The 27,410-nt window shown below is 30.9% G+C and overlaps 1 protein-coding gene across 2 annotated transcripts; it reads left to right on the top strand.

Annotated features, from left to right (window-relative positions):
- Positions 1-357: 357 nt before the first annotated feature.
- Positions 358-25,288, top strand: LOC118187782 (FGFR1 oncogene partner 2 homolog). Of its 2 annotated transcripts, XM_035358055.2 has the most exons (5): positions 358-535; positions 741-891; positions 13,261-13,509; positions 15,967-16,224; positions 20,912-25,288. In XM_035358055.2, exons 2-4 carry the CDS (start codon positions 757-759, stop codon positions 16,192-16,194), a joined length of 612 nt encoding a protein of 203 aa, XP_035213946.2. In that variant the 5' UTR covers positions 358-535; positions 741-756; the 3' UTR covers positions 16,195-16,224; positions 20,912-25,288. The 2 variants fall into 2 exon arrangements, with proteins under 2 accessions (XP_035213946.2, XP_085676113.1); XM_085819987.1 differs by having other exon boundaries at positions 15,967-25,288.
- Positions 25,289-27,410: the final 2,122 nt, after the last annotated feature.

A 27,410-nucleotide genomic window follows, 5' to 3' on the forward strand; every position in this document is an offset into this window, starting at 1 on the left:
TCAGAGCCATCAGTTGCGATTGGTTTTGCTGTTTCGGCATTAATTTGAAATCATTTATATCTGAAACAATGTTGTTCGATTTTTTTTTCTGCCTTCAGCAAAAAGTGGTGATTTATTGAGGTTTCAGTCTATTAACTACTGGTGCCAAAACTCCAGTAATGTTAATGGTTCCTGTGATTTACTGTTTTATATGATGGGATAAAGTGTTTAAACAAAACAAAAGAGTTGCTTTTTACAAATAGTTTCATGTGTGATAATAGCTTTCATATGGTACTTTAGCAGTGTAGATATCTTTTGCCTATCCATTGTTTTCCATTATGCTAGTATTTAAATTTTTGGTTTAAGGGCAAAAAGACTATTGAGATGCACTAAAAGCTATTTTGTTCGTCTGTAATTAAAAAAAAAAAAAAAAATAAATTAAAAAAAAATAAATAAAATAAAATAAAATAAAAAATAATAATAAAGTGAGTATATGTAGGAGTACTAAATGTAACGCGACGGTCTGAAAATACGTACTTCCTTTCAGCCTATACTGGTAAAAATAACCTAATTTATGAAAACGTTTTGAATGTTTTGTGTTGTAATTTCCTGTTTGGTTACAGTCACTAAGTTTCCTGTAAAACACTATGATTTAAGGAAACATTATTCCATGTATAGACCTAGATTTTATATATGTGCGTAGTATTATACACGATGTATAATTGAATGGAAATTGACTAATGAGTAATTTGTAATTTTAGTAACCATTAAAACAAGATGTCAGTTACGGTTCATCAGATTCTGAATGACGCCAAACGTCTTGTTAGCAGGTTGCGAGAACATGATGCTGCTGCTGATAATATAATTGCTCAGACTCAGACCTTGTATAAAAATGTTGAAGCTATGAAAGAAGTAAGTATGTATTAAAATAATTTCATTTTATGAACCTTACGTAAAATTTTCTGTTTCTACAAAATTAAGAGGTGTTTGACATTTTTCGACGTGTTTTCGGTCACAGTCTGATTATTTTCACTGCTTCCTTAATTTTTTGCTTATTTGTGCGTGCAGAAGGAAATATTTGTCCAAATTCTACAGTATTCATTTGAGCATTGCTTCTGTTTTACAAAGTTATAATTGATTTTCTGTTTACTGTTATTGTACTTTGTGTTCAAAAAATGAACCATCAAGTAAGGAAGAAATGATGTTTATAAGATTAATATCTTATATGTATATTTTGTTTATTAATCTTGATCATTATGAAATATTTTAATTTTTAAAAGGAAAATAACCTTTTACTAGTTTGTCAGCTTTGCATTTTCACTCTTAAAAGATGATGCAGTTATTCTAGTCTAGGCAGAAAATTTTTAATGAATTCTAATTTTATCATTTAAATTATCAATGGAACAGAAATGGACTGTTGCTAGTCTTAAGGAATATTATTGTAAAATGGGGTGGAGTAGACTTTAAGGTACCCCTTGTATTATGGCGAAGTTGTTTCATTTATAGTAGCCTGAGTAGTTGATTGTTATGGAAACCCTATTGTGATGTAATTGGGTGCATGATTCTGGGAAATTTTGAATAATGGGATGTTTTGTAAGCGTTTTTGTGGTGTGTGTTAAAACCGTTTAGATGGATTTGAATTGGTTTGTAGGAAGAAAGGTTCAAATTGTCACTATGTGAAGCATTCGATCAGAAAGAGTACCTGGTTTGAAAAAAGTCATTTGAGTATGATTGATATTTTGATTTTTATGTGGCTCTGGGTGTACGAAGCAAACTCGAAAATCATGGTAAGTGAATATTTGCTTTTGGTAGTGCTTAAATGTATAACATGTTTTTCCTTTTTTATGTTATTTTATTGTTTGGTTTAAAATGTATTTTATTGAGATTATGTATTTTTTGTTTGCCTATATTGTAGACTTGATCCTTTGACTTTTAAGTGAAAATATATCAATGTGTACATGGACAAAGTAAAAGCAGTGCGCAATGCAAGTTTGTGCAATTCTGGGAATTTTTTTTTAAGTGAAAATAGGTTGACGTGTACATGGATAAAGTTAAAAGAGTGCGCAATGCCATTTTTGTGCAATTCAGGGAATTTTTTTAAATGAAAATAGGTCGACGTGTACATGGATAAAATCAAAGGAGTTCGCAATGCCATTTTTGTGCAATTCGGGGGGGGGGGGGATTAAGTGAAAATAAGTCGGTGTGTACATGGATGCCGAGTTTGTGCATTTGTTTGTCTTGTTATTTTGGCTTTGTGTAGCGGCGATTTTTGCGCCAAAATTCGCTGCTTCGCAAGCCAAAATAATGAGTCAAAAAATTGCACAAAATCGGTATCCATGTACCGCCAAAAATCGTTAAGTTTCGTCAAGGGGTACCCTAAACTATACTTTTACCATAAAATGTATACGTTTCATAATTGATAGTAAATAATTTCATATTTGAGATATGTTTTTAGTTTTAAACTTGTAACGTTTAGCTGACTGATATTTTTTCTTAGCATGTCTTAAAATGTCACATGTATTCTTTTCATTAAAGCTTCAAATGCTGTGTTGTCTTATTTTAGCCCTGCAGAAAGTAGTTTTAAATGATAGTATATTAGTAAAGTGACATATTCGGAGATACTGTTGACTTTTGAAACTAGGTAAGAAAAAGCAACCTTAGTTTGGCATAAGTTTTGAGTAAAATTGGTTTTCCCAGCTCTAAATTTTACATCAGCATGTTTCTCTTTTAATTTGATACTGCTGACTGTTTTATGAGAAATGCTTATATATCCTGAAATATATGTTATATAATATACTGTAATGTTGTTTAATAGGTTTTTAAGTAAGAACATACAATAATTATCAATGCTATTGTTAAATTTTTGTTCTGGTGTACAACCAGTGACATAAGTAACATACAATAAATAAGAAATTCTGTGCAGTTTCATTGTAGGATGTGTAACAGTAAAGAATTTCATGTGAAATTCATCTGTATTTTACAAAAAGATTTTCTGTTTACTTCATATAATTTAGTATCTTAAAGTGTAATCATGTATACCAGGTTGGTTAACTTTATGTCTGTTAGCTGTCTGTTATGATAGGTAGCTCATGGTTTAGTATGTAGATTGTAATACATATTTAAGAAAAAAATGTGATAAAAATTTTTTCCTGAAAAAAGTGTCATGAATAGTGATGGGCAACTTCGGTACTTTCTTGTACCCGGTATGAGAGTAACGGGTACAGACAAGTACCCGGTACAAAATACCCATTACTCAAGTAACCGTTACTTTGAAAAGTACCGAAAACCGATTTTAAGTACCGAGTACCCAAGTAACGATTTGGAGTACCGAAGTAACGAAATACCGGAGTAATGGTTTGCTGTACCGGAGTACCCTAGTAACGATTTGGAGTACCAAAGTACCCTAGTAACGATTTGGAGTACCGAAGTGCCCTAGTAATGATTTGGAGTACCAAAATACGCAGCTAACGATTTTGCGCACTGAAGGAACTCTGCCACATCACCACGTGTTTGATTTTATCTGTACGGAGTAGATTTTGAATATTAGAAAACATATCAACTACAGAAGTGTCTGAGGAGCAGGCCATTCATGGACACAAGAAGTGCATATCGCCATTTCGCAAATACAACCAGATACTACTATCCTCGTACCAAAACCGAAGTGAGCTCAACCCTCATCAATCCTCCAGTAACAAATACCGAAATACCGAGAAGAGACGCATATTTTCGTTACAAAGTAGTGAATACCGAAAAGCACCCGTTTCGGTACAGAAGTAACGAATACCGAAAAGTACCCATTTCGGTACAGAAGTAACGAATACCGAAAAGTACCGATTTCGGTACTGAAGTAACGGGTACTTGGATGTACTGATTTTCAGTACCCGTTACAAAATACCCGGTTCGGTAGTACCAACTCATCACTAGTCATGAACTATCTAATAAAATTTTCACTTTTAACTACATTTAAAATTGCATACTTATAATTTGCAATAGGGGGAGCATATATTATTCAAACATGACATTTATTAATAAAGCTCTACTCTTATATGCACCATAAGTTTGCTAAAGGCGGTGATATGTGTTGAGCGCTGGTTTTTGATGCAATTGCGTGTTCTGCGATGGTTTGGGGGCAATGTTGGTTTTTATGACAACTCTTTTTACGTGGAAACTTAGATTTGCTAGTTGGTTTGTGTGGTAAAGTGATTAAAAGATCATAGGGCATTATTTCCTATGATAATAGCCCACGTATACTTCTCCATTTACGTATTGATTGTTTTAATTCAGGGTTGTTCAACTTTTTGGGGAAGAGCGCAACTATGTGAAAAAAATATGCGTGTCAGTTCCAACTTTTTCCAATATATTAAAAGATATGAAAAAGGGAGATAATGTTATTTGTAGGCTGATATAGGATTTTTATGCAAGTAGCGAATTTTTTCCCTTCTTGTAAGTCTGAGTAGTGGAGATTTAAAAAATAATATGATAAATAAAACAAAATTGTGAACTGTATATTTACAGGTACCCCTTGGTGAAAATTGGCGATTTTTGGCGGTACACGAGTTTGTGCAATTCTTTAACTTGCTATTTTGGCTTTGTGTAGCAGTGATTTTTAGCTCCAAAAATAAAAATTGCCGCTACACAAAGAAAAAATAACAAGTCAAAGAATTGTACAAACTTGGTATTGTAATATCTTGTTATTTAATAAATAAATATAATTATTGTTGAAGTGGCAATGCCATATTTGTATTGAACCGTTGTTCAGAAACGTGAGATATTGTTTTAAAAGATTAGTACTCTGAAGATTTTGCCAGCTAGGAGTAGTATTAAAATTTTGCCACTTAAGAATTGTATAAAATTTGTCTATCACTGTGAACTAGAAATAAAATGTGATAGATAGTAACGTCATCCTGACGTATTACAGATAGTATATTTTAAAAGTTGTATTGCCAAACTGGCAAAAATTGTTTTTGTTATCGCCAACCAGGCGGGGAGATAGATAGTAAAGTCGTCAAACTGACGTGGGTAAAATTCCATTGTATTGCTTAACTGGCAAAGGTGTTTATATAGTTATAGCTAACGAGGCTTGTGAATAGTGAGTTAAAACGTCAACCCAACGTAATATTAAATTATTTTGTGCCAACCTGGCAAAGTTGTTTAAATAATTCTCTCCAATTGGTTAGTGTAAATTTCGTATTCGAGAAATTAAATCTCGCCAGAAATTATATATTTTTAATACAAGTACGAGCTTTTAGATTGAATTTCGAAAGGAAGCCTATTAAAAGTAACTTGTGTCAACATGTCATTCTTAGCTAGGAGTAAAAAACAGGATTTAAAAGTACTAGCAGAAGAGTTAGGTTTAACCGTGAAACCTGAATTTAAGATTGCTCAATTGCATAAACTGATTACTGAAAGTCCCGATTATGATGAGGAGTTTACTCAAGAACTACTGGCTGCAACTAGAGAAGAAAGGGAACGAAAAGAAGAATGCAAAAGAGAAGAAAGAGAAAGAGAAAAGAAATGCGAAAGGGAAGAAAGAGAAAAGGAACGTGAAAGAGAAGAAAGAAAAAGAAGAGAAGAACGCGAAAGAGAAGAAAGAGAAAGAAGAGAAGAACGCGAAAGAGAAGAAAGAAAAGAAGAGCTTGAAAGAGAAGAGCGAATTAGAGCCTTTGAGCTACAGAAACTTCAATGGAAGCAATGGCTGCCACAGCACAGCCGGTAGAAACTACGCAGTTACCTGAGCAGCCTTTAAAAATCAGAATTCACAATGTCATGCCACGTTTGAACCCTAAAGAAGATGAAATAAGTTTATTTCTGGTGTTATTTGAGCGTCAAGCTAAAATAATGAATATACCTGCTGAAAATCAAGTGACTCAACTTATTTCATTGCTGCCTCCCGACATTATTCAGCTTATTGCTAGAGAACCAGAAGAGGACGCAAAAAAGTATGAATATGTAAAAACTTTACTGTTTTTACGATTTAAATTAAGTGCGGAAAAATTTCGACAACTATTTAATAAACACCAAAAATCTACTGAAAGTACTTGGTATGATTTCTACTATGAATTAAAGAATTATTTAGAAGGATGGCTTAGCGGATTAAACTTTTGAACAGCTAAAAGATCTCATGCTAGTTGATCAAATAAAAAAGCGTACCTCTCCTTATTTCAAAGAACATTTTATGGATCAATGGACAACCATCATTTCACCTACTGAAATAGTTAAGAAAATTGAAGATTTTGAAGATGTGAGGAAAACAATAAAACCGAAATTTTCTGTCAATCAGACTGAGAAAATTAACAAAGGATCATTTAAACCGCGTTATGATATTTTTGTATTTTTGTGAAAAAAAATAGAGCATCCGCCTCATTTTAAGCATTCTGATAAATGGAACGATTCAAAATACCAAAAAGATCACCGACAAAGAAGTCAATTTCAAAACAAGAACCAAGAAAATTTATATGACAAAAGGTATCTACCACGTTGTTTCGAGTGTGGATCATACGAACATTTTAAGCCTCAGTGTCCTCGCTTAAAACCAAATAAAAAGATAAATTGCGTATCTTCGAATGATCATTTGTTAGAGACATATACAATTAACGGTTTAGTTAATGGGCATGAAATGTCTATTCTTCGAGACACAGGAGCCACTGTTGATGTTATTTCTCGAAAATACATAGATAACGCAAAAATGACTGGAGAACATGTCTGGGTATAATATCTTTTAAATGACCATTTAGTGTGTCTACCGTTAGCGGAAGTTGAAATTAATTGCGAACTTGGTCATATAAAGACAAAGGCAGCTGTTGTTACAAATGATCCAGGCAGATATGTATTGGGTAACAAAACTGCCAAATTGTTCAAAAGTAAATCATTCTTAAATTTAGAAAAAATAAATTCAGTTTTGACACGATCTCAAGTAAAAAGATCTCATGAAGATGATCGAAGCAGAGAAATTGAAATGGAGAAACTAGAAGAACTGAAGTTTATTGAAACTGATGAAGATATTTTACCTCAAGCTAATGAGGAAGACAAGGAACTTAAGAAAGTGATTAATGTTAATTCAAAGGAATTAATTAAATCTCAGCATCAAAGCAGAGATCTAGCGTCATTGTTTAACGAAGCTAAAAATGAAAATTCCAGCAAGACAAATAAATGATTTCAAAGTAAAAGAAAATGGATTGTTGGTGAAAAGGAAAATAGATAAAAATGGAAATGAAAGGGAATTAATTGTTATTCCTGAAAAATATAGGGATGAAATAAAGTCATTATGTCATGATAGCACATCTGGACATTTAGGCGTCGTCAAAACTAAAGATAGATTAACAAGATACTTTTACTGGCCTAATTGCTATAAAGAAATAGAAGAGTATGTTAAAACTTGCGATCTATGTCAAAGAGTGGGAAAATCTAATGATAAAGCCAAAGCACCTTTGACTTTAGTACCAATTAATGCAGAAGTATTTTCAAAAATTAACTTTGACGCATGCGGTCCTTTACCAATAACACCGAATGGCAATAGATATTTAATTACAGCTATTTGTTTAGCTTCAAAATATCCGGATGCTGTACCTGTTCCTAATATTGGCACAACGTCAGTAATTGAAGCCATGTTACAAATATTTAGTAGAATGGGTTTCCCGAAAGAAATACAAACTGATCAAGGTACCTCCTTTATGAGCAATCTAGCCATAGAATTTGTAGAAAAATTTGGAGTAAAAGTAACTAGAAGCTCAGTACACCATCCGCAGAGCAACTCTGTTGAAAGATTTCACCGAACAATCAAACGAATTTTAAAAGTTTTATGTATCGAAGCAGCCCCTGAGTGGGAGAAGCAAGTTCCCACAGCTCTATTTGCTCTAAGAACAATAACGCACGAGAGTACGGGATTTACACCGGCAGAATTAGTATATGGTCGAAATCTTAGAACACCTGTAACATTATTATATGAACAATGGATGAATCCTGAAGATGAAGGAAATAATGTTGTTGAATACGTTTTTCAATTGATAAATCGGTTAAAAAGATGCAAAGAGCTGGCTACAGATAAAATGCTGGAAATGCAAACCAAAAGAAAGGTGTGGTACGATCGTAAAGCTATAAAAAGGGAATTCTCTGAAGGGGATTTAGTATTAGTTGTATCAACGAATAAACCAAACAGACTAGCAGTTGAATGGAAAGGTCCTGGGAAGGTTGAGAAGAAATTATCCGAAACTAATTATGTTGTGAGATTCGAAGAAAAAAATGACTTTAACCAAGTCTACCATGTTAACATGCTAAAACCCTATCATAAACGAGCAGAATCGGTTAACCTTATGATTACAGAAGATCAGTCTGAAATTGATGATATGGAGGAAAATTTCCAACAATTGACAAACCAACATTGTTCGATTTTGAGGACATCAAAGAAAACAGCTCCTTAAGTGATAAGCTAAATGAACAACAGATTCAAGAATTGCATGATATGCTGCTGAAGTTTTCAAAAATCTTTTCTAATAAACCTGGAAAAATTCATTTAATAACGCATGATATTCAATTGACAGAAAACACCCCAATCCACTGTAAACCATACAGAATGTCTCCTAGACAAACGGATATATTAAAAACAGAAATCGATAAAATGATTCAGCATAAAATAATTGAAATAGGAGATTCAGACTACACTTCTCCTATGATTTTAGTAGAAGTAGCAGGGAGGGATCCAAGACCTTGTATCGACTATAGAAAATTGAATAAATTGTCTAAAACACAATTCTTCCCCTTGCCTAACATCGAACAACGAGTAGAAATGGTAGCAGGCGCAAAATATATAACTCTTTTGGATTTAACAAAGGGATACTGGCAAATACCTTTAACACCTAATGCTCAAAGATTAGCCACTTTTGTTACAAGTTTTGGCACATTTAGACCTCTACGGATGCCTTTCGGACTTAAAAATGCACCATTTTCATTTAGTAAAATGATGGCCGAAATCCTTCACGGTTGTGAAAACTTTGCTGTTCCATATTTAGATGATGTGGCAATCTTTTCCACCTGGGAAGAACATCTAAGTCACCTGAAAGCCGTTTTGTCCAAAATAAAGGACGCTGGTTTAACTATTAAACCAATAAAATGTAAATTTGCTCAAGATAGACTAAAATATCTAGGACATATTGTAGGTCGTGGTATAAGAATGCCAAGTGAAGTGAAAGTAAAAGCTATTCTTGATTTTCCAGTGCCATCCACAAAAAGTCAAGTCAGAGCATTTTTAGGATTAGCGGGATATTATAGTCATTACATTCCCATGTTCTCATCTATCGCAGCACCTTTAACAGAAACTTTGAAAGGAAACTTAAAGAAAGGGAAAATAAATTGGACAGAAGAGTGCACAAAAGCATTTGAAGAGCTAAAGGAGAAACTGTCTCAAAGGCCTATACTACATGCACCTGATTTCAATAAGGAGTTTATTTTACAAACTGATGCATCAAACTCTAATATGGGTGTCATTTTAGCTCAAAAAGATGAACGAGACAATGAACATCCAGTATTATACCTCAGTAAGAAGTTTACAGAAACTGAAAAAAAGTACTGTACCACAGAAAAGGAATGCGCCGCCATAATATTTGCTGTAAAGAAACTTCAATGTTATTTAGACGGGCATACTAAATTCCTCATCATGACCGATCATAATTCCTTAGTTTGGCTCAAAAAGTAATGTGAGTCTAAATCCACGACTTATGAGATGGGCACTAGTACTACAACCCTACAATTACACGATCGTTCACCGAAGTGCTAAAAACCATAAAAATGTAGACGCATTAAGTCGTACTCCCTGGCCTGATTAAATAATTTGTTTCTCTATATAGATTTAAAAAAAAAAAAAAAAAAAAATTGTTCCTTTCTCTCTTCTTTAGTGTATGTTATGTTATTTCTTGTTTAATTCTCCTTTAAATGCTTGTATTTTAATTCTGTGTTGTGCTGATATTGTTGTTTTAAAAACCGTAAACTTTAATTTATAAAAATATAAATTAAAGTTTATCTGGAGGGGGGAGAGGTTGTAATATCTTGTTATTTAATAAATAAATATAATTATTGTTGAAGTGGCAACGCCATATTTGTATTAAACCGTTGCTCAGCAACGTGAGCTATTGTTATAAAAGATTAGTATTCTGAAGATTTTGCCAGCTAGGAGTAGTGTTAAAATTTTGCCACTTAAGAATTGTATAAAATTTGTCTATCACCGTGAACTAGAAATAAAATATATGTTATACTAAGAAGATTGTCTATTTTGTAAATTACTGCAAAATAGATTACAGTATCCATGTACATGTCAACCTATTTTCGCTTAAAAAAAAAAAAAAAATTGGAGAATTGCACAAACTTGGCATGCGCACTCCCTTGACTTTATCCATGTACACATCGATATATTTTCACTTAAAGGAGCACCCAATTCTAGGTAAAAGTATATTTACGGAACATTCAACTATGCAGATTACCATAAATGAAAACAACTTGGCGATAAATGAAACAACTTTGCAATGATACAAGGGGTACCCTTCAGCCTACTCTAACCATGCAAACTTAGGTTTTATTGTTAATAAACATTTTTAAAGGTTCAGTCAGTTAGGTTATATATAAAATAAAAATGAATAACTTGAAACATTCAATTCTAAATAGTTATTGAACAGTCAGTACTTTATTATTGTGGCTTTTGAATTTGTAGTTTTTTTACAAGTCATTTATATTAGGATTAGTTCTTGAAGATGCTAGCAAAATTAGGTATTTTAGGTATGTGTAACAGGCTTTGAATGATATTTTGATTTTATTATGTTCATAATCGAAAGCATTTGCTTGCAAACATATGATGATCTAAATCTACAACAATATCTGACAACCAGATCATATAAATTTGGAAAATTGCTTGTTTGTACAAATTTTTAAGATTCAGTATAATTTGGATAGCTTGCGGTTTAAATAAGTTCCTTATATTTGCTTTTTCAGTGTAGCATGGTACTATACATCCATAATTTTGATTTCGATTTCAGGTGGGTAATTTTTAATATCTTGCAGAGAAACTGAAAAAGGATTTGTAAAAAGATCAGCATTGTTTTTAATCATCTTGAAAATCATCAGACCTAAAGAAAACACAATGTGGAAAGCTAGCAAACACTACAGAGAAGGAGTAACTTGCCATCCTCTTCCATTTCTTCTGGAAAAAGCTCAACCATCATGAATTTAGTGCTTGAGCTCATATTTTGTTGATACATCATGCTGCAGTGTCAACTACTAAAGTCCTTGGTGCAAAGAGCTTCTTGATGGATAATACAATGATACTTAGAAAACATTTCTTCCCAGATAATTTTCAAGCAGTGTAACAAAGCCTTTCATTCTGCTAATGATGCAAGCCACTTCATCTGTGCAAACGCTATCTAATTTTTTCCACTGTACTTTGTTAACTTTGATTACATTTTTAAGTTTTTAAAAAATGTCCTCGCATGTAATTAAAACTAGTTGACGCAAATCAAGTTCTTCCACAGTATCAAAATTATTGTTCATGTAACACATAAATATGTTTAATTGTGCCTTGTCTGTGATGTCGCAGCTTTCATCCATAGTTATTGAAAGTATTTGCAGTATCATAGTTCAGAAACAATTTGTGTGCCAATATCTTGGCCCATGTCACCTATAGGATGCATGATGGTATTTCTAGACAAAGCTGTTTTATCAACCATATTTTTGATGTTTATATCACTGACATTTTGGGAAAATATTAAAAGGCTGTGCTTTATTATCTCCACTCTGTCTCATATTTGCCGTTGAAGTCACTGTGCAGTTGTTTGAGATGTCATCTTAGTTTAAATGTTTTCAACACTGCTACACAAATTCCACACATCAGACAGACAGGCTTTGGAAGTATTTTGGTGCATAAACAAAAATTTTTCTTCCGAGATAGTTTTAAAATTACGAATTCCAATATACTTCTCATATTTTCTTTTCAATGTCAAAGGTTTACTTATGGACATGGTGAAAAAAAAATTTAAAACAATGACGCTCGGATCCAAATTTTAAATAAACTTTAAATAAAGTCTTGCGTGGCAGTTTAAAGTCAACTGAGGCAGACAGCCAAAGTGTTGCACTCGCTTGAAAATGGACAACTATAGCAAGACACAGTAGCGCCAAAGCAAGGCAACTCAAACCATTGGGCTGATTATGACTACACTGTCTTACCATATTATTATACTGCTGTCAAGCAGTGCTGCTTTCTAGCGCTGTTATATTCAGTAGTCTATGCATAGGGAATTTATGGATTTTTCAGAAAGTTCCTAAAGACAACATTATTATTTAAAAAAAAATTTAAATAAGTTTTCTTGCACCACTGTTAAAGCACCGGTGAGCCACAGTGTGGTACGCATATCACCGGTTGGTCATGCATGTTTTCATTATGTTTTGATTTGAAATTTAATCAGTGACTTTAAATTATTTCATCTAAAATATAGGAGATAATGAAAACTGGGAAGCATTACTAATTTCACAAGGATTAGTTGACATTTTGGTAAATTAAAGGTTGATGAAATTAATGCTTTTGTATGAGTCACTTGGCGAGCAAAATCTATCTATTTTAATATTTGTTATTTCAGATTATAAAATGAACACTGTGATTATTTATAGCCAATAAGAAATCCAGTATAATAAAGAATATTTTATTAGATAGTTTTTTTAAAATAACCAAGCATTTGAAACTCAGTATATTTGTTGGCCAATATTCATTGATCATTTAGCTATCTCATCACCAGTAATGTTACCCAGGAAGCACCACAGGGTGACCATATTACACTGTGAGATAAGTGTAATCTAAATCTTTATCCTAAATGTAATAGAGAAAATGCTAGCGGAATAGATCCAAGGGTGTCTCATTTCTTTAACCGTACCAGCAAATCTCGCAAAAAGATTTTCGGTTCACCTATATTTTAAGTTTTTCCATGCCACGTAAATTATATACTTACAAACATCCAAGCCTTCTCCAGGATTCAAACCCACGCTAGATGGCATAAAAGCCAGCATTGCTAACCACTATACTAATCAGAGTAGCTTTATTAAATAGTAATACAAATTATCAGTGCATTTTTAAAGCATGCTGTTACAAAAAAAATCTGAATAGTAAAGTTGCATTTTACAAAAATTCTTGAATTATTTATTATAACTTTTACTAATGACATTTTTCATATTATTAATGGTACAAGAAGTTTCAGACAAATTCTCAGCTATGTCTTAAATTATCTTCAATAAATTTTATTTCCTTTGCTTTAGTATAATGAAGACGTGAATGATCAGAATGTGACAAATCAAATTCGTAGTCGTCCGTTGCTTGTTTTCAATGTACAGCAAGAAAATAAACATATTCGGGAATTACAGCAAGAAAATAGAGAACTAAGAGACATGCTTGAAGAACATCAGTCAGTTCTTGAATTAATTATGAGCAAGTACAGACAGCAAGTTACTAAGTTAGTACACTCCACTGCTAGCGCAAATGCTAGTGGTTGTACAAATAATACTCAGGTAAGTGATGATTTTTTTTTCTTTTCTTTTTTGAGTTTATTTAATAAAGAGAGCAAGTTAAATAGTTGTTAATTAAGGGAAAACAATTTTACTATATTGAAAACTTAAATGTTTTGATATATCAGAAACAAAATTAAATTGCTCTAAGTTTTGCCTTTACAAAAATGTTATGCTATTGATGAAGAGGAATCTCTGTCTGATTGCCCTCAAAATCAATAAAGTTGTATTTAAATTTTATTCAAAGTTTGACAGTGCAAGGATTTCTTAGTTATTTACCTTGACTCCATACATACCAGTCTGCAATGCTGATTTCTCTATATAAATCTCTCATTTTTTTTTGCTTCATGAAGATTATTGCAACTAGAGTATTATAATTGCAATCTTGTGTATATAATTGACATATAAGGCACATTTCTGTCAGCACTTTATCTTCTGGCTATAGATGTGACTGGGTGGAAAAGCAAGAATAAGACATTAAAGGAAGGCAGGAATAACGGGTAAAAAAAAAGCAGGAATAAGATGTTGGCAAAATCAATTGAAGAATCATCATCTTTATTTTACACATCTCAAATCATCTCTTTGGCAAACAAATTACTTTTCAATTGTCATTGAATGCAAATAATTTTTATATACACAGGTAGAAAGATATGACGTCATTATAGGCAGGAAAGCATAAGCAGCGTGGAGATATTGGCATGGCGGAAGCTAGGAAAAAAGAGGGAGGAGTAATTGCTCAAAGCAGTATTTGGGCTACATAGATTCAAAGGCAAAGCCAAGCCACGATTGATCACTTTTACTGTTAGTTACCTTTCTCAAGCAGTGTTAAGTAATTTGGAAAGATCTTGAATTTGGGAGAACAGATGTCGCCAGTTGTTCTTAAAGCAGCTATCATATTTGTTATATCTTACATATATATATTTATGTATATAAGATAATATTAATTTTACATATATAGGCATATAAGACAATATTTTATGTAAGATATAACAAAATACGATAGCTGGTTTGTAATAATTAATAATGTTGACCTTAAAATAATAATAATAATTGGCGACCTTAAAATTAACGATTCTAGATTTGTTGTTCTCCCCCTAAATTCATATGGTCTCCCAAATTCGAGATCTTTCCAAATTACTTAACACTGCTTGAAAAAGGTAACTAATAGTAAACGTGACCAGTCGTGGCTTGGCTTTGCATTTGCATCTACGTAGTACAAATACTGCTTCAAGCAATTACGCCTGCCTCTTTTTTTCCTAGCTTCCGCCATGCCAATCTCCACGCTGCTTAGGCTTTCCTGCCTGTAATGATGTCATATCTTTCTACCTGTGTATATAAAAATTTATTTGCATTCAGTGACAATTGAAAAATAATTTGTCTGCCAAAGAGATGATTTGAGATGTGTAAAAATAAAGATGGTGATTCTTCTATTCAGTTTTGTCAACGTCTTATTCATGCCTTTTCCACCCAGCCATGTCTATAGCCAGAAGTTAAAAGTGCCGGATTCCTACTATGCATTAAAATATTATATATATGTCTATTGTTTATATACACAATGCACAATTTGTTACTGCAGACAATTTTGATATTTCACATACAGTCAAAAGTCGTTAATCCGGACTTGTCGGGACTTCGGCGATTCTGGATTATCTATTTTTCCGGATTATAGATCATCTGGTAAGATGGCATGCAGAAATTATAAAATTAAAAATATGAAACCGTAATTTATGAAATAAAGAACAATTATGATCTAAAGGGTATCAAAATTTCCAAAAAGAAAAAGCTTAATATTTATTTGTGTACTTTATTAAACATTTCTTTCAATGTAAGTTGTTTAAGTTTTGCTTCGTTTTATGTGATAATACTTTCTCTTTAATTCTATAAACAGACATAATTTTTTGTTCAGTTACAAAGTTCCGCTGTTCAAGTCCTATAATTGCTGTGTTGAGAATACCGACTAATTTGTCAATCGAAATTTTTTCATTTTCAATAACCTCTGTGTCACTTTCTTCACTATCAGAAGCGAATTATAATGACAAGGAATTTGATTTAAATCATATGAAAGACGGAGTACTTCGAGATGAAATACTACATTTAGTAAGGAATTATAAGCCAAATAAAAACATCTGCCCTGAAAATAAGGATAGTGCTGACAGATCAACTTCCAATTCATTGTATGCCACAGTGTTTTGCATGCGCAGAAAATTTGTAGCTTTGAGGTCCGGATTATAGACCGTTCCGGATTATGGGTGTCCGAATTAACGACTTTTGACTATATTAAACATTACAGCTCTTCATGGCATGATGTAAATGTGCTACCACATTCGGCGCTTTGGCATGCATTTGGAGACTAGCTACCCGTTACCATATATAATTGCAGTCACATATATACATAGTTATAATGTAAATTCAATTCTTTATGAATAAAAGCTTTTTGCTCACATTTATATTTTTCAACAGGAATTGCAAAAAATGGCTGACACTATTTGTGAAATTGCTGATGTCATGAAGCAGGCTATACGAATAGATGACGTGAGTTATGTCAATGAACGTGAAAAACTAACAGAATTATTAACTGAAAACAAAGGTTTACGTGAACTTTTAGACATTAGCAGAACATATGGAACTTTACAAAATCCTCTGTGTGCTCCAGAAATGGTCGATAAAGAAATCCAAACTGACACATAAGATCTTGTATTTATGAGATACTAAACCGAGGTATGTTTATACAAATATACACATAAAAAATTTACTACAGTGGTGCACTTTTCAAAATTAAAGGAAAAAAGGTTCGAGATATAGACATTTATGATTAAGTTTGTGAGTATTAAGAAAATAATCTTGAGTCGAAATCTAGCATGTAAAGATTGCACTTCAAGAGTAAATGCAAGAATTTCTGTGTATGAATGAATATGTTTAATATTTGAGGAAAATTTCACTTCTCATGATCAGAAGTATGAGAACGTTCAGAACTTTGAGGAATTGTATGAGGAATTGTATTTTTTTCTCATAAAGGAAGATAAAGTTAAGGCAAAGAAGCGATCATTTTTTTAGAAATACGACTATAAAATGTTTAGGAAGATGCAGAACTCATGTATATAAATGAAAAGACACACACACACACACACAAAAAGCTTATTTTTCTGATACAAATGTTGATTTCAAAAGTTTTAATGTTTATAAAGCTGCAAAAATATGTTTTGTGGTAAGACTTACAAAAGTCTTGTTGTTTATGCGAAGCATATTATATTAACTTAATTCTTAAAAAAAATTATATATATAAATAAATAATTAAATATATTTAAAAAATTAAATTTTAGGGTTTCAATCATTAGTTTAAAAAATGTAGGGGAAAAGTTTATTAAGTATCACTGCTGTACATTATTTTCAAGAAATAAAACATTTGAGATATCTTGTATGATGTGATAAAAAGTCAAAGTGCCAATTCATTTCTTAAGCAACTGCTGTTGAGATTACAAGATATTATTTAATTTAGATAAATTCATATATTATTTATTTATTGTGTTAATAAATTCCTAAATATTTTTACCATGGTCTTTCAGTTATGCTAAATTTTCAGAAATATTTTTCTTTTGTACTTTATTATGCTTATTTATAAATATTTGCATTAATCAAGTTTCTTTATATATGTAGTGGAAGTATAAGTAGATAAAACTAAAGTGTTTTGATGAATTTAGCACTTAAACTGCTGTATATTTTACATAGAAAGCTGTATCCATTGTGAACAAACATACAGAAAAATTGAGTTTGCAATGATAAAATCTAAACAAACACACTAATGCTTATTTGTATACAATTTCTAAGTATGTTTTATTATATTTACTGAATAATTACTAGTATATGAAACTAATGTATTTTATACTCTCTGTTATTAATATATTTTTAAGACTGTAGTAGACAATTAGGAGATATATATGACTTTTTAATTTCGATATGTATCAGCATGTGACATATTAAGGAATCAAGATCTACATAAAATAATATAACTTTTTACTATTGTTCATGTACTGTATTATTGTGGCTAATCAGTTTGTCTCAAATTAAAACAGTAATCAAGTATATATTGCAACTAACTAAATACTTAAAAATAATGATTATGGTTATAAATGTAGGTTGTAAACATCAATAAATGTGAAAAATTTGTGAACTTGCTTAGATGTAAAAACAGCTGATAGCAATTACAGTCATTTGTGTTAATTTAAAAGCAGCAGATTAAGTGGTAAAGTTAGCACTTAATTATGAATTAATTTATTAATGTAAGTAGTATATGCATATTAAAATAATCTTTGACAGAAAAAGAAAGCACTGTATTTTGTACAGTACTTTATATTTTTTTGTGAGACTAAAGATCTGTGAAGGCAGTCATTGTCATAAATATATCTTGGACAGTATTTCTCATTGCAGTTATATACCTGTAAATATAGAAAAGTCTCCATACTTAAGTTAAATAAGCATTTATCTTGGATTCCGGGTATCCACATTTTTAGAATGGATAACATGGCCTTTTTGTGTTATCTCTTTGAGCATTGAATTGACTCCACTTTAAAGAGATGATTTTTCAGGAGAATGTTTGGAGTATACAACATCTAGAGGCATACATTTAAAAGATGTAACATTAACCATTTTTTTGAATGTGTCATATCTGTGGACAAAGTATGAGTATAGTGAGGAGACTTGTGTTGTTCTTTATTTCAGTTTTATTTTCTTTTGAGTATTAAAGAATATTGTGATAGTTTAAAAATAATGTTTAGTGCTATTTTTTTGAATTCATATATATATTCTGATGGATGTGTATAATTCTTTTAAGGAGAATTATGACAGTGCACCATGTTTAAATTTTAATGTATTTCTAATAAACAAGTATGTTTTGTGATTTTATCGTTTTTGTATATGTTATGTGTATGTGAGATGAAATGATTTAAATCTATGCATATGAACTGAAAAAGTATAATATAAATGCAGATTTAAATTAGTTGTTTAGTAAATATGAATGTTTGAGTCAAATTGCTTTCATGTATGAATATCTGAACTGATGAATTATTTTATGTTGAGAATATGTTTGTGACAAGAATTAAAATACTCAGGCTTTATTTTTGCGTAATGGCATTTTAAAAGTATAGTTTATGTCATAAGTATCCAATGTATAATATCCACAAACTAGGTATAATCTGCCTAGCTATACCTAGTTTGGCATTTGGGAAAATGACACAAAAATCAAATAAATGAGCCATCTTATTTCTGCCTGCTTATTAAATATAATTGAGTTGATTTAATGCTATTTTAATAATATATTATATTGGTACTTTTTTTTTTTCAGAATAATATTCTGTTAAATTATGCTTAATATATACATTGCTCAGAACAGTTATTGGATTGCAAACTTAGTATGCGAGAAAAGAATGTTTATTGTCCAATGTTAAAAGTAACTTTAATTTTTATCATTTATTAACTTTTTGAAAATTTTTCTGTTCTAAAATTTTACTCTTAGTTCCATGTAGAAAGGAGGATTTTAGGGAATCTTAAAACTACAGTTAAAAGAAATCACAAGGAGTTAGCAGTTGATCGAGTTGATACTTCCGATCCCACTGCTCGTTCGATCCAAGAGTGGCTAGTGAGGATGAAATTCTGCACTGCATCCTCACAAACACCTCTTGATTCACTCTTTGTTCCTGATGGTTTTCATCAAAGTTATTGTTAGTTAGTAGTGAATCATTTAAAAAAAAATCTGGAATGTTTCAGATTTTAAATTATGTCCAAAGGGACTTTTTTTTTTTTTTTTTTTTAACATTTTGTGTGTTACATTTATTTATTAAATATCACGTTATTCGCACTTAAACCATAAAATTAAGTTCAATAGCAGTATCGCAAAATAGTTTTAAAATGAGCATATCTTTAGAATTTCTGATACAGAGACTTGCACGCTGGAGATAAAAATGTTTTTTCTGTACAATGTTGCCATTGCTCGCTTTGAAATCCTTGAGTTTGTTAATCAAAAATTCGTTTTTAAAAATAGGAAATCTAAATTAAAACAAATTTCAAATTTGGTCTTCTACATGCCCATATTCGTAGGAGGATTACATCATTCAAAATTCGATGGCTCTATGTACCGTTGTTTTGTCACAATGCAAGAAATATACAAACATTTATGCAGATTTTTCATTATTTAATTTTTTTAAATGTAACACGGGGTGATAATACCTTGTGGCAACAGTTTGAAAAGTGATTCGCCCTCTGTAGTGAATCGATGCAAAATTGCAAAGCGAAAACAATAGTCCTTCAGGGACAAAGCTTCTTTGGACTAAAAGCTTAGTTCAGGGAGCAAACAGTTTTGATCTGATCCCATAATTTTGCCCATTTCTAGCAAGAAGAAACTACAGTCTGAATGCCAGTCTTTTGCAACAACACTTTCTCAGGCTATTATTTCAACTCAGGTTGTTTGAAACTGACTTAACAGTGGACTATCCTGTTGCTGACTCAGAAAGAGGGACTGAAGCATCTAGGAGGCAGGATTAGTAGAGCACTGTTGTCTTCTCAAATGAGTGTATTCCTAACAATAGATGGCTATCATTTAGAGAGAATATAGCACTCATAATAATTCTGCACTGTAAATGAATCACCCATTTGGAGGAGGAGCAATGGTCTAGGCTGGTATCTCTAAAAATGACATACCAACCTGTAGCAGAATAACTAGAATGTGATTTACTGACCATGACCAGAAATAAATCACTAACAGCTTGGTGATATAGGGGTGAAATCCCCAGACCTTTTATTATCTGTTATTCTATAGCAGTCAGGGATGAATTCATTCTTGGAGATGCTGATACAGGCCACATCCTAGGCTTGCCTAGTGAACAATCTTTTTTTGATAAAAAAATCTTTGAAATGGACTGACCACCATGTTTCCTAGATACAAATCCATTCAATAGATTTGAAACATACTATGAAGAAGGGTTGCTGATGGCTTAGCATTCCTCGAAAACAATTCAACGGCTTGGAATCACTTCTCTATAGGAGTGGGATAGGATACTCCAGTCACTGTTCAAAAGCTTGAATAATTCTATGCCTCACAGATGTGCAACATTGTTTTTACTCAGGTGGAACAAGAACAAAATTGGATTATTCTTTACTCTGTGGATAATTTTCTTTGTAACATCTATGGCTGATATATCAGCTTACGAGATATTTTCTGATCAGTAATTTGTATGTAAAATCACAATATTTCCAAATGTTTTGAGCAGTGTATATGATAATTAATTTTTTAATACGATAATTAATTTTTAAATAATAATTTAATAATTTCATCTCCTAAAAGTAGAAATTTAAGCATAAAGATGGAATTTCTCAATTTGTATATGAATTTATGACTGAATTTTTTTATTTTCAGGTGAACTATTAAAAAAAAAAGGGAATTGAGAAAAATTCTTTATTCAGCATTTTTTATTTGTGAAACTATATGTATTTTTATGTTCTAAAAAGCAGTCTTTTGAGTATTTTAAGTAAATATTTGAATAGACCACATTGTATATGAAGTACCCTCTTGGTATAAATTTTCATAGATCTAATTCTATTCCATTTATAATACATCTATTCATTCCTCTTTGAACTAATATGATATTGTCGATTCTTTATGGCATTGATGCCTTCATATGACTAAGCAAATTCAGAACTTAAGACTGAATAAAATTTTTGCATGCACAGAAAAAATTGTGCACGAATAGAGATAAATATGGAACCTATTTATTTCTTGGTACCTAATACATAGTAATAACTATAAATTTGTTGAAAAAAAAATAAAGCAGTGAAAGGTGAAGAATGGCTGAAAAATTCTTATGCCCAGGCAGTTTGACTTCTTAGTTATGTTCATTTTGAAATATGATGAAGCAATCACAATATCATGGCATTTTCATTATTGAGTGATATAGTGGTTCCCTGGGCTGATTGTTCCATTTCCCCATTTAAAGCATGAAATTAGCCTTTGTGTGTTATCCAGCAAATGATTACAAGCTGTAATTTTTCTCCTTCTAATGTCCCATATATATGCTTAACGGGGTCAAGGTATGGGGAGTATATATGCTAATGAATTCGATGGATATCATCTCTCTCCAAGAGATTCTATTCTGCTTTCGTTTGAAGAAGCACGGTATTAGACCGCAAAACAATTAAACAATTCAGTAACTTCGTTACAATAGCAATTGCCCATCATGGTACCATTGTCCATCACTGTACATCCTTCTAATTATGATGCTGTCATCACCATTATGATGCCTTGTCCATTTCAGGTTAGATAAGTTGATCCAGTTGTAACTGAATCAGTTCTCATCAGAAAACAAAACATTCATTTATTGCTACATTGTCCAGTTTTGGTAGATCTAGCATTCATTGCAGATGCTTCTTTACAGTGTTATCTGGGCAATGCCATGAAGGTGATTGGCCTTAGCTTATAGCCCTGTGTAACCAAGATTTTTTTAGATATCCATTTTCTTGTGCTGTAATAGAGATGATTTGCAAGTTGATGAGCATGTAGCATCAATTGCATTTACATCTTCTTGTACTGTCACAAAGAAAAGCTGGCTCTTGTAGTGCCTCTAGAAAACATTCCAAGCCTTTGAAAGGTTACCCAAAAGTATTTAAGCAGTTCTGAACTCCATTGGTGATAATGTGGCCTTTTCCAAATTTTCTATCATCCTTTTATGTATAAAATCATTAATGATGTTTTTAAGAAATGGCGAAAATTTAATATTTGTAGATTTATTTTTTTATATTCAGAATTTCTAACAAACACTTTTATTGGTAATGTTGATTTCTTTTTCAGTCTATTTTTTATTCTATTTTAAGTTAAAATTTTTTTTATTAATTAATACTATTGTCAACTTATGCAAATATCATTTAAACAAGGCAATTTATTAAATATGAATGTTCCATTATGGTTAATTTTTATGCATTCATAACGAATGCTTAATAAAATGAGTATTTCTACAACATACCCAAACTAAATGTTCAAGAACCTCAAATGTATTATACCAATCATATGCATTTAAAATTTTGAGTTTACCAGTAAAATGTTTATCATTTTATCTGTATTGAGGACGTAAAGTAATCTAAGAATTCAGTTTATCAGAATTTATGGCCCAATTAGTGCCAAGTAAAACTAACTTTCTAATAATATCTGCTATTCTGTTTGGCCTGCACTGTCAGCTTTTAAACCATGCTTTTTTAAATGTATATTGTTTTGCATTATTAGCTTTGATGCATTGAACATTTATTATTCATCAAATAATAAAACATGCAGCAGCCTTTTCAAATTTTGGAATGTTGCTTTAAAATTGATAATGTTCTCTGCAGTATTGAAAAATGCAGAGACGTTGTTAAAATAAGAGTAAGAAATGTGTTGAAGAATGTCAGATGATTATATTACAATAACTGTATAATGTATTTGCTGTTTGATGTTAGGAATTAAGATTATTGAGATTTTGTTAAGAACTATATAAGGTAGGTAAAATTATCATAAATTGGAAAAATTTTTTAGAAACATGAATTATGGAAATTTTTGGTATAGATGAACATGTGTGGTATCCAGTGTCAGATTGCTACCAAGAGTTATCTTGGTACTAGCCATGATATGAAGCAGTGTTTAAATATGTAAATATTGAATTTATATATTTTTGCCTTGAGACTTGAAATATAGACATTTAGCTGTTTATTATTTAATTTATGCAACAAATTTATTTTGATAATTTAAACATTGCTCTTTTTTGAAAAATTTTCCTAGCTTCAATAATATCTATCATTATATTAACGTCAGCTGTTCTTGAATGCTTTACAGTGTTTATAATTAAATATATTTTGTATTTTTTATAGTTATGCATATTAACCATCGCCATTGTTTGTAACTTTTGTTCATTTGTAAATGGTATAATCATATTAATATGTATCAAAAACTGCAGTTTTTTAAAAAATAAAAACATTACTGAATCTGAATTACATTGGTATATGTGAGAGGGTGCAAAAATTATTGCACATTACATTGGTTATTTGTGGAGGGGAATGGAGTTATATACCTAGTTATAATGAGAAATGGAAAGCAAGTGTATGGGGTAATAGTTGGTATATACAATTGTAATATGTGGACTTGCCCAGTAAGTGGATAGGATGCTGAAAGTCAAGGTCTCCTGATCTTGCCTCTCTGGATTTCCTCTTTTGGAGTGTTGCTAAAGATAAAACGTTTCGTGTTCTTGAGAACAAAGAACAAGGGGGAACCATAATACATAATCTACCACTTTTAGTTATTTATTTATTTTTCAGAGTGTGGAACTAAATTTAGTTCTGTTTTCATCATTTTTTCCCCCACCAATTTATCACATGTTTGAATTTAAAAATAACATTTTAGTGACACCATCTAAGGAAAAAATAACTAACTAAAAGCATAGTACATGATTACCTGACTTTGCCTCAAAATGCACTTGAGAGTTTTATAGGAGTGCATGAAAGTCAAAGGCAAACAGTTTGAGAATTTAAGAGGTAAATATTCAAGAGAATAAACTGTATTGTTTTATAATTTATGATTTCTTTGCATGTTTCATTATCATGTGCCTACTTTTGCACCTTCCTATATATTAGGTAATTATATGTGAGTCATACTGATATAGTATATGTGTGTTTAGTAAATAATAGAAATGCTTTTGGTAATCTTTTTTGCCTTTATGGGAGACTTTTTAAGGAACACTTGCTTGTATATTTATATCACATATGGGGAATTATGCAAACTTCATATAGTCAGCCCATTCTTATAGAACTATCAATGTTTCATGGTTTTCATTAAGATACTTTTATTCTTAATTAAGAGTGTCTTCTGTACATACAAATAAAAATGCAATTTAATTGTACAAAGAAAAGAATTGTATGAAAATTCTTCAATTCATGTATATGTAAATACAGCTTCATTTGAGCATTGATAAAATAATAGAACTGATTTATTTATTTTTGGATACATCTATTATATTTTTCTTGCATTAGTTTCAGCAAATTAGTCAAACCGAAAAGACAAAAAGCTCTCTTTGTTACAGGGAAGTGTGACTGAAGAGTTTACAGGTAAAGGTGTTTGTGAGGGGGGGGGCTAGTATAAATATTTGCATTTACATTTTAAAGTTTTATTACAGAAGTAGTATTTGTGCCTTCTCATGTCAGCATTAAAAATGTTGATACAGTTAATAAGAAATGAATTACAAATTGAGAATGGTTTTAAAAATACTGATTCATGGTTGTAAGAGAATGTGTTCATAATAAATGTGTACTGCATCATTTAAAGTATGTTTTAAAAAATACCAATTAAACAAATAAACTTTTCTTGTAGAGTTTCAAATTAATTCATAAAATTTGAATGATTAAAAGAGATTATTTTGAAGAAAAATTTTACCATGCATAAATTTAATACTTTTTTCATTTATGTTAGGTATTAGATACATTTTTTTCAGTTCAATCCAATTTATCCCCTTTCTGTAATTAAAATTGGTATTTTGGTTGTTTAATATAGATAGAAAATGTTATATCTTCTGTATATGTTGTAGATAATTATTATAAAATGTTGTAGATTTTGTAGGTTGATTTTTTGAAATATGTGCAGCTAAAATAAAATTGTAATGATTACTTATTTAAAAAATAAAAGGTGTGAATGTGTGTGTTATATATATTGAAAATATATATAATTTATAAAGTATGTGTATATATACATATGTATTACTTAAAGCAATAAAATGAACTTTCTTTTCAAATTATTTTGTCTTCCTCAACATTCATTTCTCAACATATTGTTATCTGAAAAATATAAGGAATACACTAAAACCCCTATTTCAATTCTTGAATGTATATTCATGGCAATATTTATTACTTTGAGGTAAGTAGGTGATTGACTATATAACAGAATATACATAGGTCCATTTATGGAGAATTTTATGAAATTTTTTTACATCACGCAATGAAACCGGCAAAGTTGAAATGTGACGGAGCAAGAAATCTGTTATCAATGTAGAGATAAATTTAAAAAAAAAAATTTTTTAACAATTAAGTTTCAATTTCTAAGAAATAAAACACAACTTTATAATTATTTACTTTAATGTAAAATTTTTGTAAATTTTATTAATGCACATATTGAATTGGTAATTGCTGTTAATGAATACATTGAATTTGTAATTTCTGTTAATGAACAAGCAGTACTGAATTCGGTACTGCTTGTTCATTTTGTTTATTATAGAGAATATTTTAAATGCATTTAAAAACTTCCTGCATAGCAAATGTTTCTTTTCATTTGTAAAAACCTAAACCTATCTTCAGTACTACCTAAGTATGTCAAAACTGGTTTCATATCATCTTAAATTTAGAGTTGAATTTTCAATGAATAAACTTCTTTATGAGTCAGAATATAAAGTTCCCCTTCTAAAATTTCTTTCTCAAGAGCTGGCACTATGCTTCATATTTCTTATTGTTCCTGCATGAGAAACTCGTAATCAGATGTCATATATTGATGAAATTCAGAATCTTCATTAACTAAATCAATGTGATATTTGGTTTTTAAAAATGCAGGATAAAGGAAATCTTGTTGACAAGAAGATAAATATATATTGATTAAAATAGGTTTCTATTTTACAATGTCAAGTTAGAATTGTTTTTCCACATGGCAAAATGCATTAGACCAAGTATATTCTTTAACAGGTTTGCTATCAACCATCTCATATATGAGCCATTTGGTTTCTTTAAACAAAGCAATGATGCATATGTGCAACAATGCTAGAGGCATAATTCCTTTATAATGTCTGACTGAAGTTCATAGCAATTGCACTCACATTAAGTAGTAATCTATAAGAAACTATGACTCATATTTGTGACAGGCGTGGTTTGAGGTCTGATGTGTTGTTTAAATAATATTAAAACTGTTAAAATAATAGTTTTGATTAAAATCTCCTAAATTCTAATATTAGAATTAAGTTTGGGTATTATTTTACAAAAATTGTGAAATACAAAAAAATTTTGTAATATAATACCATATACTGGTGTGGAACAAACAAATATTGATTAAACATTGGTTAAATCTCTATACAAATTCCTACAAATGTGTACATTAGGTTAAAACAATTCAGATCAAATGAAATCTAATAAGAAAATTATGCTGAAAACCAATAAGGATGCAGGAATGCAATTTGCACAGTTAAAATTTCTTTAATTCAATGAATTTTATTTATTGAAGAAAAAAACTTTTCGTAGGCTAAAAATTAAAAACAGTACAGTGGCAGGCAGCATTGTAATAAGGATATCATATTTGCTATTTTATTTATTTTTGAATACAAAATGTGTAGTTGAACTTTTTTTTTAAATCTTCAATATGTTAATTGAAACGATATGTGATCTAACTCATAATTATAGAGGCATCACAGACTGAAAATATGCTTTAGAACACTAAGCAATATGCCCTATGAATATATCTGAATTTTCCAAGGAATGCTGCGACGTGCATGGAATTTATCATAAGGAATTTCAATTCAGTCATTTTTATGTTGTCATTTACATTATAGATAACTGTTTTGATAGTCAATGAAAAAGGCCATAAATATATCTGGAAAAGAAGAAAATTTGTATAAAAAGTGGTTAATGATAGTGTAGCATCTGGCGACTGTTTGGTGATCAACAGAGCATGCTTGGCGCTTGTAGCCTCTTCTCTAAGAAGGGTTAATGTATTTTAGGTGAGTTGCATGTTAGGCTCTAAAGAGGAAGGTTGTAGATTTTGCTATGCTGTAAGAGCGACGTACTGCTCTGAGTTTACTATTATGCTTTGAACCATATTTTTAACAAATGCTCGTTTCGTCTTATTAAATGATGCCTTATTGAACCATGAA

This window comes from Stegodyphus dumicola, chromosome 7 (genome assembly GCF_044657685.1).
Source record: "Stegodyphus dumicola isolate Sdum_Otavi_A_Nest chromosome 7, ASM4465768v1".
Taxonomy (NCBI): Eukaryota; Metazoa; Arthropoda; class Arachnida; order Araneae; family Eresidae; genus Stegodyphus; species Stegodyphus dumicola.

Coding starts and splice junctions, on each gene's coding strand:
- LOC118187782 (XM_085819987.1), top strand. CDS start 757: ATGTCAGTTACGGTTCATCAGATTCTGAATGACGCCAAACGTCTTGTT. Junction 892..13,260: donor ATGTTGAAGCTATGAAAGAA/GTAAGTATGTAT, acceptor CCTTTGCTTTAG/TATAATGAAGACGTGAATGA. Junction 13,510..15,966: donor GTTGTACAAATAATACTCAG/GTAAGTGATGAT, acceptor ATTTTTCAACAG/GAATTGCAAAAAATGGCTGA.